This window comes from Cetorhinus maximus, chromosome 3 (assembly GCF_964194155.1).
Source record: "Cetorhinus maximus chromosome 3, sCetMax3.hap1.1, whole genome shotgun sequence".
Taxonomy (NCBI): domain Eukaryota; kingdom Metazoa; phylum Chordata; class Chondrichthyes; order Lamniformes; family Cetorhinidae; genus Cetorhinus; species Cetorhinus maximus.
In genome coordinates, this window is record NC_135881.1 from 122,474,746 (window position 1) to 122,490,805 (window position 16,060).

General features: G+C 41.4%; 1 protein-coding gene across 2 annotated transcripts in view; it reads right to left on the minus strand.

Moving 5' to 3' along the window:
- Positions 1-370: 370 nt before the first annotated feature.
- LOC144678872 (rap guanine nucleotide exchange factor 5-like) overlaps positions 371-16,060 on the minus strand; it is a 282,112-nt gene continuing 266,422 nt past the window's right edge. For both annotated transcript variants that reach the window (XM_078538871.1, XM_078538872.1), the window contains exons 21-26: positions 15,316-15,406; positions 13,231-13,281; positions 10,126-10,213; positions 3,925-3,989; positions 2,752-2,806; positions 371-1,584 (exon numbers count right to left, since the gene is read on the minus strand). In XM_078538871.1, the coding sequence (XP_078394997.1) occupies positions 1,466-1,584; positions 2,752-2,806; positions 3,925-3,989; positions 10,126-10,213; positions 13,231-13,281; positions 15,316-15,406 (469 nt within the window). In that variant the 3' untranslated portion in view covers positions 371-1,465. The remainder of the gene's footprint in view (positions 1,585-2,751; positions 2,807-3,924; positions 3,990-10,125; positions 10,214-13,230; positions 13,282-15,315; positions 15,407-16,060) is intronic.

The following is a 16,060-nucleotide window of genomic DNA, read 5'->3' on the forward strand; positions in this document are numbered from 1 at the left end:
CTGGCTGATTAATTCTACTGGAGGTCTGCTGGTCTCCTGCTGTAACTGCAGCAAGAGATTGATGGAGCCCCTCAAAACTGGTGTAAATGGCTGGCTCTTTAATCATTTATATCATGTTCCTGTGACTTCAGCTGGTCCCGCATTGCATCTCTGGCAGGAGAACTGGAGAAACTACAAAGTTTCAGGGCCACTAATTCTATATCCAGACTTTACAAAATGTGCTTTATTTATCTTACTTCACAAATACTTTTGGTACTGTTTTGATTATTGGACAATAGCCATCCACATCAAAGGAAGTTCTACCAATATCAGTCATAAAAATAACTAAAATCCTATTTAGTTAGCTGCTTTAAACAGCTTAACCTGGCATATGTTCATAGCACTGTAATGCCCTTTTTTATTTCATTGAACTCTTTTCAAAAAAGAAATACATTACAAATCACCAAAGTATTAGACAAGAATTTCTTTTTCAGGTTGCTCAATGTTGTTAGAGCAGGTACTGAGGGTTAATATTGCTAGATCCCAGCACTTTTGGATGTGCATTGGGTTTTCCGTCTTCACTATCCCTAGAAATATCAGTCCTGAAAAATAGTCGGGGTGGAGCATTTAAAGGATGCGATAACCTTAAAATTTTCCACATTTTCCATCACTTTGACAATACTGATTGCTGGGAATCCATATTTCAATAGGCACCCAGTATTGCTCAAGAGGCACAGCAACGCAAGTAATTTAATCACTCAAGATTGTCCAACAATCTTTTAAGCAGAATGGAGTGACAATTCTAATTGGCAGGTTTTGCCACTTTATTGGACCAAAGACCAAAGTTTTTTTAATATTCACACTGACTACCTCTTTAAGCTGCTGTAGCTATGTGTATCCTGTAGCAGCAACCATTTCCTACTCTCCCCAGTGACAGGCCCCCAAGAACAGGTGGCAACCCGGCCAAAACAAATTTAAAATTTAAATAGGTCCGTTTCTGGATATTTTGGCAGGTTAGTCCAATAGGTGCAAAGCCCACCCTGCCTGAGGAAGGACCTGTTCATTCAGTCAGAAAATAACTCTAAGCACCTCTGCTTTTTTTGGCATGAAAAAGTGCATTAACAATAACTGTCATGTAATCTGACAGAAATGGATATAATTCTATCCTGCAAATGCTAGTGCTTGTTTCTTAATTTGTTGGCTGCTCAGTGCTGCTGCTGTTGAAGTAGCTTGGATGATGCAACAGGGCTTCTGGACTGCATACCATGCAAATGTCTGATCAAACCCATTGTTACTTTCTCACCTGAAAGTAACTTAGCTTGTTCTTGACCTCTTGAGTTGAATTTGCAAGTAAACTGTGTCCATGGCTGCACAAGAGACCCCTCATGTAGCACATTAGCTGTGTCACTTTGCCACAGTTGCTGTAACTGCAGTTCCCTGTAGCATTTTTCAACATCAATAATCTTATGGTCAGATGGAGCTTTGGTTAAATTCTTGGCTCTAGTCTGTGAGAAAGCTGAAATAATGTCTGTTGGTTGTCAATAACGTGCAAGTGGTCGACATAAGCTTTCACATCCTGGTGGTCTTTCTGAGTACCTTCTGTACCTGGAGTCAGAGGAGAAAATGCTGTAATTACTTTCACATTGAAGCTTTCTCATTGGTTAGCTAGGTGTCCTATATGTGTGGAACTCTATCACTACAGGTGGAAATGTACTGTAAGTTCACTGCAAGTGGTGTGGTAACTTTGTTTATATGTGTAAATGGTGTTTCTGTTACACATCTGGTGACATTGTGGTTGCAGAGTAGGAGTAGCTCTAAGGAAATTAATTTATGTTTAGGATTCTCCAAAACAAACTGGTAAAAAGTCCAGTAAAACCAGCTTGAATATTTATTGACAGCACTGTGTTAGTTAATGAGTTTCACAGTGTCAGGCAATGAGTTGGAGGTGGGGTGGCACTTATAGCATGACGTACAGCAAATTGTCTACTTTGTTGTAAAACAAAGACTATTTACTCAGCAGTACAGTCTGTTTAACCAGCGCACCACAGAAAACAGTCTAAAGAGTCTTTTTAAAAAGGATCTCCATGATCTATGGCAAATTGAAATCATGACAAAAACTACAGCAATGCCTCCTGATAATGGAAAGGTGATCTCTCCAGCAAAAGGCAGAGTGAGGGTAGTTACTCAATACAAATCAATTATTTCCCCTGAGGCATACAGTGAGTGGAAGATAGTTATGTCCAAATTTCATGTGCAAAATTAATCCTAATCATTTCCAAACATGCTTGATGGGGGAAATCACCAATCACCTCCATTCTGGTCAGGAATACTAGTGTAACTATATGCAGCTGCTAGATTTTCCAGTTGCCTCGTCTGCAGTGTATATTCCCACCCCCAAGTCCAGAGTCAAGGCTTAGGGAACCTAAGTGTAGCCAAAGCAGTATCTGAGCGTTCTTTAATGCATGCAGTCCTTATCTGAAATTCCTTCAAATATGCTGAAGTAGATTGGAATGTGCATTCCTTCTTCTGTAATGGTTCTCTTTGGAAAGTTTGAATTGAACTTTGGACCATCTAAACATGAGGGGGGTTGGGGAAGGTTGCAGAGAGAGCAAACCTGCACTTTGAAAGTTGAGAGTGCTCATCTCTAAATATATTTTGAGCAAATGTTAACTTTTAGGATGAGGTTTTTTCAACAAGCGATCCATTTTTACAAAATCAAAATGTTAAATATTTAATTTTCTCCTCTGTAAGCTCAAAACTTTTGACACTTACTGATCTGATTATTTCTGCAGTGTCTCAGCAGCCTGATGGAATCTGCGATCATATGCTACGAACAGAGAAGCATGTGATTAAAAACAAGAGCAGAAACTACTTAAAGAGCCAGAAATGAAACAGGAATTATTTTCAATTTTTTTTTCCTAGAAGTACATTTGATTGTTGCTTCTGTAGCAAAACCTTTCCATTTGGAAGAAGATAAAATGTTGAGATTGCCAATAGAACATCAACAAGCAACAAATCACATCTGTTCCTACAAACATAAGCTACTTAAATTTCCCTGGATATTGTCTTAATCTCCTGCCATAATTTAGGTGAGAGATTAACAGAATTCCTGGAGAAACAGTCTCAACAATGTTTAGCTTGTTACATTGTTCACCCGGGCACTCTGCTGATCTTCCGCCAAAGTTACAATGGGACAACCTTCCAAAAATTCAGGGATAGAATAGTTTAAATTAAATCTAAATTTCTGAATGCAGCAGCAACACTTCTTTCAGATAAATACGACAAAGCTCCATGCTGCTGATCAACCAGGTATTACAAAGCAGTTAGCACCATATAATAATCCTTCAGTATGTTAATGCACCTGTTTCAGTCCTTTAATCCAACTACTAATTGCACTTTTAAAGGGGTCAATTTCTGCTCTCATTGGAGAATTTCATACACTGGCAGTGCTTACTGGAAATGTGGGTGAGTGCAATGCATAACTTATTGACAATCTAATCATGTGCCGCATGTCCCTGCATCCTGAATGTGTGTTGTTAGTCGGAATTTTTTAAATTTAAACCTATGACTCTAACTCAACCCAGATCAAACATTGAATTTTTAAATGCCCTTTAATTCCCCAAGTCCAGCTTTTGCTGTGATTTGTTCCATAGAAGTAAGTTAAAGTTGTGCAGAAACTGCAAAGAGCAGGAAACTCCCACTTTGCTTCATTATTTTTGTTACTTAATTGAAACTAATGGATATTTCAAAAAATGTAGCTAAAGATGACTGAATTATTAAGGACATCCCTTGATTGGTGAAATTTAAAACCAAGTATCTTTGGATCTACTGTAGACTTATGCACACCAAATACTTAAACGCATGGATATGACCTTTGAATGGTAATCATTCAAGAAAATTACTAAATATATACAAAAATACTAAATATATACAAATTACACATACCAGCTTTTCAAAGTTGATAAGATTGTCCAGGAAGGTTTTGTTTCCCTCATGGATAAATGTTACATCTAACAGAGAAAGAAATGAACAACTGAATAACAAAGTCTCAAAAACATTTAAACGCAGCTGCAGTACACGGTTTCAATAATAGTGCACTGAATACAGCAGCGAAATCGATTTGGACAGCAGTGTTGACTGGGGAAACTATAACATCTCAATTCATTTTGTGAGCAATATATTTATCATTTAATTGAAATGTTTGGGCAACTTGCTTAGGAACAATGGGGTAAAATTGTGTAGTAGGAAAGTACTTCTAATGTTTGCACTAATTTCATCAATTTCCAGGTAAAATACACATACAACACTAGTGCAAATTTTCATTTTCATTGCCTGGGTGATAATCTGATGGAGCAAATCATTCAGCTTCTACTGAACCCACCTGATTTTTATTCTACTTAATTCATTGAAATCAATGGGATGAACATTGGATTGGTTCAATAATGAGAAAAAATTTGTTATCTAGGTTCACGCTTGAATAAAATACACTTAGGAGAGGCACTGGACCATGCCTAGTGCTCATGCAGCTGTAATCCAACAAGGAGTCAACCCCATCAGCAGAGGAAAGGGATGGTGGCGGGCATGGGGGGGGAGTTGTGTGGTAGAGGGAGGAATAGTGAGAAAAAGAAAATTTAATAACACAGTAAATACACAGGTCTGGTGCGGGTGGAACAGCAAATTCGGAGAGGCAGCCAAACATCCATTGACTTTGGGTGGGAATTTCCTGTCCTGCCTGGAGGATCCCGGCCATACATTTGGTTTTTCAGAAATTTTTAACAAGGTTCCATCTATTTTGATAATTGGGAGTTGAGCATTGCTGGCTAGGCCAGCAATTATTGCCCATTCTTAATTGCCCTTCAGAAGGCGGTGGTGAGTTGCCTTTTTGAACCGCTACAGTCCACCCACAGTGCTGTTAGGGAGGGAGTTCCAGGATTTTGACCCAGTGACAGTGAAGTAGCAGTGGTATAGTTCCAAGTCAGGATGGTTTGTGGCTTGGAGGGGAGCTTGAACTGGTCATATTCCATGCATCTGTTGCCCTTGTTTTTCTTGGTGGTAGAGGTTGCAGGTTTAGAACATGCTGACGAAGGAATTTCAGTGAGTTGCTGCAGTGCATCTTGTAGATGGTACACACTGCTGCCACTGTGCGTTGGTGGTGGAGGAAGTGAATGTTTAAGGTGGTGGATGAGGTGTGAATCAAGCGAGAGTCGAGCTCCTTGAGTGTTGTAGGAGCTGAGCTCATCTGAGCAAGAAGGGTTTCCTAGAGGTTGGAACTTAAGCCACTTTTCTCCTTGATTTCTTTATATATGTAATTCTATAGAAGCCGGACACTGATGTCTGGGGCACAATTTCAAAATTAGCACATGACACAAAATTTGTGAATATTTTGAACTGTGAGGAGGATAAACTTCAAGAGGTTGTAAACAGGATGGTGGAATGGGCAGACACATGGCAGATGAAATTCAATGGAAAGAAATGTGAAGTAATACATTTGGTAGGAAGGGCAAGGGGAGGCAGTATAAAATAAAAATATATACAAAATATAAAATAATCCTAAAAAAGGTGCAGGAACAGAGAGACCTGGGGTATATGTGCACAAATCATTGAAGGTGCAGTGCAGGTTGAGAAAGTATTTCAAAATGGATCCTGGGATTTATGAATAGAGACATAGGCCGGAGTTTTCCGACTCCTCTTGCTGGCGGGATCTTCTGGTCCCACCGAAGTCAATGGGCATTTAAATAGCTCGCTGCATTTTCTGGCCCCACCCCCCGCCGCAGCAGGGCCAGAAAATTTTGCCCATAAAGTACAAAAGCAAGGAAGTTATGATGCATATTTATAAAACACTGGTTCAGCCTCAAGTTGGAGTATTGTGTCCAATTCTGGGCACTGCACTAATAGGGAGGATGTGAAAGCTTTAGAGAGGGTGAGAAGAGATTTAGAATGGTTCCAGGGATGGGGTCTTCAGTTATGTGGATAGATTGGAGAAGCTGGGGTTATTCTTACAGCAGAGATGGTTGAGAGGAAATTTGATAGAGGTGTTCCAGATCATGAGGGATCTCGACAGAGTAGATAGGGAGCAAATGTGCCCATTGGCGGAATGATCGTGGACTAAAGGACACCAAGATAGGGTGAATGGCAAAAGAACCAATGGCATGTGTATAAACTTCTTTATGCAGTGACTGGTTAGAATCTGGAACGCACTGATTGAGAGCTGGTGGAGGCAGATTCAGTCATGGAATTTAAAAAAGAATTAGATAAGCACCTGAAGGGAAAAATTGCAGGTCAAAGGGGGAAAGACAGGGGAGTGGGACGAGATGAGTTGCTCTTGCAGAGAGCTGGCATGATGGGCCAAATGACTTCCTTCTGTGCTGTAACCAATCTATGATTCTGTGATAAAAAAATGAAGAGTTAGAAGTTTGTAATTTGGTTTGAAATTTGCTAATAGACAGGAAAGAAAATTATAGAGGTGATATGTTATTAGAATGTAGGTTCAAATTCAACATAATAGAGGGTCAAACAGTTGTTAGGAGAGCTAGCTAAAGCATGTTTATGCAGAGTCCAGACAATTCCTAGTGGACCTCTGTGGTTTGGTGTGACCCCAGGTGGGATTGAAGAGGAGAAGTGCCCTCAGTATGTGTTAATTGAATAGTTGCATGGTGTGCTAATTAGAAAAAAAAGATCTAGTGTTCATAGTGGAAAATATGACACTTTCAGCATTTTATTTAGCTGCAATAAAGATATTAAAAAAGGGAAAGGGTGGCATTAGCAGAGGCACAGAGATTGTACTGTTGCTGCAGAAGGCTAATCCTATCTGTGTAGATCTATGATGTGTGTAGACAAATACTGAAGGTGGTTCGCAGTATCAGGAATTTAACTTTAGAGAAAAGGTTAAGGAAATTCTTTGCCATAGGGTAGACTTTGAGATGATCATGATTATGAAAGAGATTGACATGATTTTATCTGTACAAATTTGTTCATAGGGGCATTAGGTTCAGATATCAGGAGTTGAATTTTCTCCCCGTCAGGCAGGCTGGGCGGGAGTGGGCGCCCCCGCGATCGGCTACGCGCTGCCTTTTTATGTGGGCGGGCCAATTAAGGCCCGCCCAGCGTGACATGCACCCGGAAGCGCTCAGCGCTACCTATGCGGGCGAGGGGAGGAAGGAGAGTCAGGGCCTGCGCTCTTTTGCGCTTATGTGCGAAAGAGCGCAGAAATCTCCCTGAGGCATGGAGCTGCCTCAGGGAGATTAATTTTATAATCAAAAATTGAAAGAAAGAAAAATAAAATTACTCAGAGATGTCCCCTCATGTGACAGTGTCACATGAGCTGGGGCATGCTTATGTATTTTAAATAAATTTTTTTATTTAATTTATAAACCCTTCGTGAAACCTCATCCCACCCATTTCATGAGAAATGCAAAGGCTGCCTGGGCTCTTCGCCTGCCCACTAACCTTAAGATTGGACGGGCAACACAGACAATCAGCTTAATTAGATTATTAACAGCCTTAGCAGGCCTTCGACAGCTTGACAGGCGCGCAACCGACTCCCGTGCGCGCCCGCCAAACTGAAGATCGGAATGACGTGCAGTGATGTCGGGACACACGCCCGACGTCGCCCCGCGTCATTTTACACGTCGGTGTGCAGGGCCCACTCCCCGCACGCTGAACGGAAGATTCTGGCCCGGGGATGCATCTTAAAATTGGAAAGCTAGGTGCAAGATCATGAGGCAGGCAACAGTTTCTACCTAAAGGGGAATAGAATTTGAGTAAATTCACAATATAAATGGGTGATAGAAGCAATAGGATTTGTTTCGGGAGAGAGAACGTTAAGGGATAGGTGAGAAGGCGAGCAGGTGGGCACAATAGTCCTTTCCTGATCTATAGGCATTCTTGGAGCTCAATTTTCACGGTGGAAGACACGAGTAACATCCCCAAAGTTCAAGAGAGTCGGGGGGCAGAGGTGAGTATGATGGCCATTACCAAGGAGAAGGTGCTAGGAAAACTGAAAGGTCTGAAGGTGGATAAATCACCTGGACCAGATGGATTACACCCCAGAGTTCTGAAGGAGATAGCTGAAGAGATAGTCGAGGCGTTAGTGGTGATCTTTCAGGAATCACTGGAGTCAGGGAGGGTCCCAGAGGACTGGAAAATTGCTAATGTAACCCCCCTGTTTAAGAAGGGAGTGAGGCAAAAGACGGAAAATTACAGACCTATTAACCTGACCTCGGTCGTTGGTAAGATTTTAGAGTCCATTATTAAGGATGAGATTTCAGAATACTTGGAAGTGCGTGGTAAAATCGGGCAAAGTCAGCATGGTTTCATCAAGGGGAGGTCATGCCTGACAAATCTGTTAGAATTCTTTGAGGAGGTAACAAGTAGGTTAGACAAAGGAGAGCCAATGGATGTTAACTACTTGGACTTCCAGAAGGCCTTTGACAAGGTGCTGCACAGGAGGCTGCTCAGTAAGATAAGAGCCCATGGTGTTAGAGGCAAGGTACTAGCATGGATAGAAGATTGGCTGTCTGGCAGGAGGCAGAGAGTGGGGATAAGGGGGTCCTTCTCAGGATGGCGGCCGGTGACTAGTGGAGTTCCGCAGGGGTCAGTGTTGGGACCAAAACTTTTCACTTTATACATTAATGATCTAGATGAAGGAACTGAGGGCATCCTGGCTAAATTTGCAGATGATACAAAGATAGGTGGAGGGACAGGTAGTATTGAGGAGGCGGGGAGGCTGCAGAAGGATTTGGACAGGTTAGGAGAATGGACAAAGAAGTGACAGATGGAATATAATGTGGGGAAGTGTGAGGTCATGCAATTTGGTAGGAAGAATAGAGGCATAGACTACTTTCTAAATGGGGAGAGAATTCAGAAATCTGGAGTGCAAAGGGACTTGGGAGTCCTAGTCCAGGATTCTCTTAAGGTTAACTTGCAGGTTGAGTCGGTAGTTAGGAAGGCAAATGCAATGTTGACATTTATTTCGAGAGGACTAGAATATAAAAGCAGGGGTAAGGCTTTATAAGGCTCTGGTCAGACCACATTTAGAATATTGTGAGCAATTTTGGGCCCCGTATCTCAGGAAGGATGTGCTGGCCCTGGAGAGGGTCCAGAGGAGGTTCACGAGAATGATCCCAGGAATGAAAGGCTTAACATATGAGGAACGTTTGAGGACTCTGAGTCTATACTCGATGGAGTTTAGAAGGATGAGGGGGGATCTGATTGAAACTTACAGAATACTGAAAGGCCTGGATAGAGTGGACGTGGGGAAGATGTTTCCATTAGTAGGAGAGACTAGGACCCGAGGGCACAGCCTCAGAGTAAAGGGAAGACCTTTTAGAACAGAGATGAGGAGAAACTTCTTTAGCCAGAGAGTGGTGAATCTATGGAATTCATTGCCACAGAAGGCTGTGGAGGCCAGATCACTGAGTGTATTTAAAACCGAGATAGATAGGTCCTTGATTGGTAAGGGGATCAAAGGTTACGGGGAGAAGGTGGGAGAATGGGGTTGAGGAACTTATCAGCCAATGGCGGAGCAGACTCGATGGGCCGAATGGTCTAATTTCTGCTCCTATGTCTTATGGTCTCATAGGTTGACTCCTTTACTGTAGTAGCTTCCGTCTAGCTGATGTTTAAGCCTCAGTGTTGACAGACGTGAGTTTGGTAAACGGATGTGGAGTTTCAGCTGGGCAACTTGGAATCTACCTCCATTAAATCCGGAAGGGGGTGGGTAGTTGGTGGAATGGGATCAGATTTGACAATTTTAAAATTTTATGCGTTTTATGACTGAACCTGATGTTCCTCTGATAATAAAATGTTGACAATATTCAATTTTTCAATTGTTTAGCAGAGTGTTAAATACTGACATTAGTGGACTCTCAGGTTTAAATGAAAACTTACTGCTCATATCAGAAAATAGCTCAGGTTTAACCTTCATGCCTGCTCACTCAGTCTGAGCACTATAATCATCAGTGACACTGAATTACTCTGCAACTTACTTCAGTCTGAGATGAACTCTCTTGTTTTTCAATCATAGGATTATGTTGCCATAGAACCCAAACATGTGTAGAGTAAAGTGGCATTAAATTGATCTATTTTCCCATCAAACGCAACAGTTAAAAGTACTCAGCCCTCAGAAAGAACCCTGGCTGAGATTACCTTTCAGTAGCAGAGGCATGAAGGGAATCTTTGGTGGCTGCATCTTTTTGAAAGCATCCCTATATGCTTTATGATTCAGAGATGGATCCTGTAAAATGGTGAGACGATTAATGTGCTTAATGCAAAAAATGCATTGATAACAACTATATGCAACTTTAATAAACCATTGCCATTTTCTACCTTTCAACTTTTAAAAAAAGTAATTGCCAGTAATTTCTGTGTGGGTTCTCTTGATCGTCAGCTGTAATTTGAAAGCAAACCCCGGAGAAATGGCATTAATTGTTGTTTATATTTTTTCTGGGATTTCTGCTGATCTTCTGTTGAAATTATTGTGAGCAGACATGGGCCTCAATTTTTCACTCATCGGGCGTGTGCAATTTGCAGGCCCAGGACCCGCCCGACCACAATCGGCCCCCAACCGCGATTTCACCCTGGCTGGCCAATCAAAAGGCTCAGCACTGCTGGTGGGGGTGGGAAGAGGGCGGGCGCTAACGTCACCGCGGGTGCTGGTGAGCACTTCCAGTGAGCACCCTGAAGGCAGACAGATGCCTCAGGGAGCTGCAGGCCTCCAAAGAATAAACAAAACAACAAAAATGCTTCAAAGTATGTCCATCCAACACAATCAAACAACCTAAAGCATACCTCATAAAAAACTAGCCCCCGGATGTCTCTTTCTATTTTCTATTTCCACAGAGATCTCACCCCGCCCTGGACCAAGGTTTGAGCTAAAATGTAAAGGCCGCCTGGCTGATTTGTCCGTCTGCCAACCATATAAGTGAATGGGCCACAAAAAATCGTTTTCAATTGCCTCCTTAATGGGCTTAATTGCCTGCTTAATTGTCGGCGGGTGCGCTTCCGACTGCCACGCGTGCCCAACGTCACCTTGTGCTGTTTCACGGCTGGATGGGTCGGGCACGTGCCCGCCCACAGGACGTAAAATTATGGCCATGGAAATATTACCATATAGAGGAGGGGATGGAAGGGAAGTAAATGTTGGCACTCGTCAAAGCAAGAGATGCTTATGTTGAGGATTGGAAAACCTTTCCTTTGCCATAACCATCAATCAGTCGCAGGTCAAAGCACTGGTGAACCCTGGCCTGTCCAATCATTTTGATGTCAGCCAGTGTGGCTTTGGAGTTCCATCTCTATTCTGCACACAGGAGACTGTTACCTGTTTTTAGCTCCCAGGTTTGGCCTGTAAGTCTGTGCGGTTTACAACTTGATCTTCAGACTGGGCAAGTTGGCTCTCCACAGTTCTCAGTTCATTACCCTGCTTGCCAACCCCAGCAGAGTTTTGATTTCGGCTCCCTAGTCAGCCAAACCCAGCTCTACCATTGGCTCAAGCTATAGGTTAGTTTTAGGGGAGAGCTCTTGAGACTTTATAGCAACAGCAACTTGCATTTATATACTGCATTTAAAGTAGAAAAATGCCCAATTATGCACCTGAATTTCAACTTCAAAGGAGAAATCCACTGTTGCAATAGTTCCCAGTGAAAAACATTTCCAGTTCCTTCTTCAACCATTCTTATTTTCACTCTTTGTGAGCTGTAAGATTGACAGTTTAGGGCCAATTGGTGGTAAGCTGTGTTTCCTTTTGTGATAATTAATCATATCAAATAAAAATGGGGCTGAAAATGCTTAAATTATTTTATATTGGACAGTGACAGCCAGTCATAGAATCAAAGAAAGTTTACCGCACAAAAAGCCCACTTGACCCATTGTGTCTGTGCTGGCCAAAAAACGAGCCACCCAGCTTAACCCCACTTTCCAGTATTTGGTCCATAGCCCTGCAGGTTATGGCACTTGAGGTGCATATCCAGACACTTTTTAAATGAGCTGAGGGTTTCTGCCCCTACTACCCTCTGGGTGAAAAATGTTTTTCTCATCTCCCCTCTAACCTTCCTACCAGTCACTTTAAATCTATGCCCTCTAGTCACTGACCTCTCTGCTAAGGTAAATAGGCTCTTCTCATCCATTCTAACCAGGGCCTGTACAATTTTGTACATCTCAATCAAATCTCCCCTCAGCCTCTTCTATTCCAAGGAGAACAACCCCAGCCGATCCAATCTTTCCTCATAGCTGCATTTTTCCAGTCCTGGCAACATCCTCGTAAATCTCCTCTGTGCCCTCTCTAATGAAATTACATTCTTTCTGTAATGAGGTGACCATGAGAACTGCACACAATACTCAAGTTGTGGCCTGACTAATGATTTATATAGTTCCAGCATAATCCCCCTGCTCTTATATTCTATACCCCTGCTAATAAAAGAAAGGATTCCATATCCCGTCTTAAATGTTATACTGGTGCAGTCAATGTACATAGCTCTTTATTTCTGTAATTGGCTGGTTTAGAGCCCAACTAAAAAGCAGTGTTTAACCATTGTGGGGCTAACTGTATTTTAGTTTTAAATCACTGTTTTGTCAGGAATAAAAGAAAGCGTTTGCATTTGAATAGCACCTTTCATGACCTGAGCATGTTTCACAGCCTTTCACAACCAATGATGTGCTTTTGAACTATAGTCACTGTTGTAATGTAGGAAACACAGCAACCAATTTGCACAAGTAAGGTCCCACAAACAGCAATGAAATAATTGACCATATCATCGGTTCGATGAAGGATAAATATTGGCTAGGGCACTGGAAGAACTGTCTCACTTTTCCTCACACAGTGTTGTGGAATCTTCTGGATTTACCTGAGATTATAGTCAGGGTCTAAATCCCATGAAATCCCATTTGAATGATGGTACCTCCAACATTGCAGCACCCTCTCAGTACTGAACTGAAGTGTCAGCAGATTATGCACTCATACCTCTGGAGTGCATTTTGAATCCTGTAACCTTCTGTCATAGAGATGAATGCATTACCATTGAGCCAAGGCAACGAGGATTTGTATACCTGCCATGGAGCAACGCCCATCAGCGCATATTAGGAATTTGGGCATGGAGACTAGAGGACCCTGCATGATTTACCTTCCAATCATTTTCTTGGCATCTACATCTGAATTCCCAACATGTGAAGCTTTACATTGGGAATGTAAATTCATGAAATGACCCCGAAAGTGGTGTTCTGAATATTGTAAATATTCCCAAGTGTACTGGCACTTACTGTGAAATGTTCAAGTTCAGAGAAGAGTTTCTTAAATTTCCCAGGCACCTTCTAAGGAATGAACAAAGCAGTGTAAATATGAATGCTCTCATTAGATAATATCGCATAAGCAAAATAAATAACAGGCAGTTGTTCTCCCCCAGGATTACTTTCCAAATGGTGAAAAGCTAGAATCAGTGGAGGTCCAAAAAGACCTGGGGGTTCATGTACAAAGACCATTAAAATGTCAAGGACAGGTACAGAAAATAATCGAAAAGGCTAATGGAATGCTGGCCTTTATATCTAGAGGAGTAGAATACAAGGATTTAGAAATCATGCTTCAGGTATACAAAGATCTAGTTAGACCACAAGTAGAGTACTGACAAGTTCTGAGCACTACAGTTTTGAAAGTGTATATAGCTCTTGGAAGGAATGTATTGTAGATTTACTAGAATGACACCTGGGGGCGGATTCTCATCTCCAAATGGAGGTGAATCAGGGTGCAAAACACTGCACTTAGATTTTTTTTGGAGGAAAAACAATTTCCTCTGTCTACCCAACCCTGTGCTATTTTTGTGTGGCCTTTTCACAGATCAGGAAAGCCTGGTGTGCAAAACGAACATGCACCTCTTCTGAGTTTGGGGGCCCCACAGGAAGGACCACATGAGGACCACAGGAAAATTGTATTTCCTCCCGCACACCATTTTTGTATGATGGTGTAGGGTTTTAGCGTGTCATGACCATGGGGGAAGCCTGCTGCGGAATCAGGAACATTCTTACAGAGAAGTCTAAAATGTTTTGACACCTTTAAATGTCACTATTAGATGCTGTTTTGGAAAATAAATGTTTTTAATGCAGTGATTCACCATAGGGACCTGTCCTGCAAATGTAAGTTGACTCTTACATTGACTAGCATTGTGTAATTGTTGTTATATATTGCAGTACTTTTGCAATTCTCATAAGTACCATGATGCGTTAAAAGCGTAAAAATAAATGTCCTGTCAGCTTCTGCTGTCAAATTTTGTGCTCTGATTTAAATTGGCTGAGAGGGCTGTTAAAAAAAATGTGCTTTTGAAAGTTGAAAAAATCTTTTCACCTACTCCCCTCTATTGATTGACAGGCACTCTACTTTGAAATGGAAATGGGACACCATTCTGTTCTATCAATTTCGGCAATGTAGCTGGAAGCTTTTGTTATGACAGCTGCAGTCATTATGAATGCTTGGCTGAGTTTCAAAATCTAACCATGGCTTCAGGTCAGCAGGCGATCTATTCATGCAAGAATGATTGACAATTTTAAGAGGCTGTAATAATAAATATACCTTTAATGTGGTTTCTTTGTTTACAAACCAAGCAGGCACTTAAAGGCTTACAATTTATTTTACATTGGAGTAGTTTCTTTTTCTTTCCAGTATCAATGATAGTGTGTTTGAAACAGGGTTTTATTAGATTTTTAAAGGTTTTCTTTCCAGTGATTTAAAAAATAATTCCCATTGCTATTGCGTGACTCATGGATAAATGGATTCTACATAGTGGATACTGGTACAGTGGCTATGGAGGATACATGGGGATCATGGCGATGCCATGAAGTGTCTGAGGGGGTGTAGGGTGGCATGGGGGATGGGTGGTGGTTGAGGGGACATGGGCGATCTGAGGGGCCATGGGGGGTGGGTGAGGGGCAAGGATTATGGGGCTTTTAAACAATGTTAGGAGCTGCCAATGAACTAGCTGGCTTGCCATAGTCATGTGACTCTGCCATGAGGCAAGCACTGTAGGCTGTCATTTCTAATGAGTTCACTAAAGACTCTCACTGAGGCAGACGCTGATGAAGACTGGTGTCCTTTTACCTGAACCAACCACTCTGTAACACTCTGTAACTCTGTTCTGTTGAAGGGTCATGAGGATTCGAAACGTCAACTTTGTTCTTCTCCGCCGATGCTGCCAGATCTGCTGAGTTTTTCCAGGTAATTCTGTTTTTGTTTCACTCTGTAACACACCCTGACTTCCTATAATGTTAAATTTATTTCTATTTTCTTATGGTTGCACAATGAGGTCTCACATTCCTGATGATGATAGTTTGAGTCCTTTAATTAAAATCTCGTCTTACCTCCCAAGTCTGTGAGAGCCGGCAGATGGCAGCACTGTTGAGACCCATGATTATGGCGAAGAAAGAGTTAAGATTCCTCAATGCCCTGCAGCTAGGAATTAGAAGAGGTTTCAAGTTAGACTGTTGTGGAATTAAAAGCCTTGTGTTATGCACAAATCTGAAATATCTGAAACACTGCAAACTGCTCATTGAATAAGGATGTATTATCTGCTATCCATTACCTTACTGTCACACACAACTGGCAAGTTAAAATTAACATGGACATTTTTTTTCCTATTCTAACTTTTCTAACTCACCAGTACAATAGGTTCTTCATGTGATAGGAGTAAAACATGTTGTTGCTTGTTCCTGTGGGATCATTGACTATTTTAAATAAGGTATAAAATATTATTCTCTTAATAAACTTAATGTTCAACTTTATTTCTGTCACACCTAAAGGGTCAGGTCATACACAGTTCTGATCTGGAGTTACCTCACATTGACGTCTCATTACATAATAGTCACATCTTTATTTATACTAGTATCATCATTTTAATGTAATAAAGGCTTCTCTCATGCCACATTAGGTGTTATTATCTAACAAAGTATTGTAAATAACAAAGTCTATCTAAATAGACAAAATGCACTAATTGTAGCAAAATATTGTGAGCAAAAGGGATGGAAGCAGTTTTAATTCATAACAAAAACAACTAAAACTGCTAAGTCTGATCTGCTAGCATTTGGTACATTACAAAAATGCTGTTGT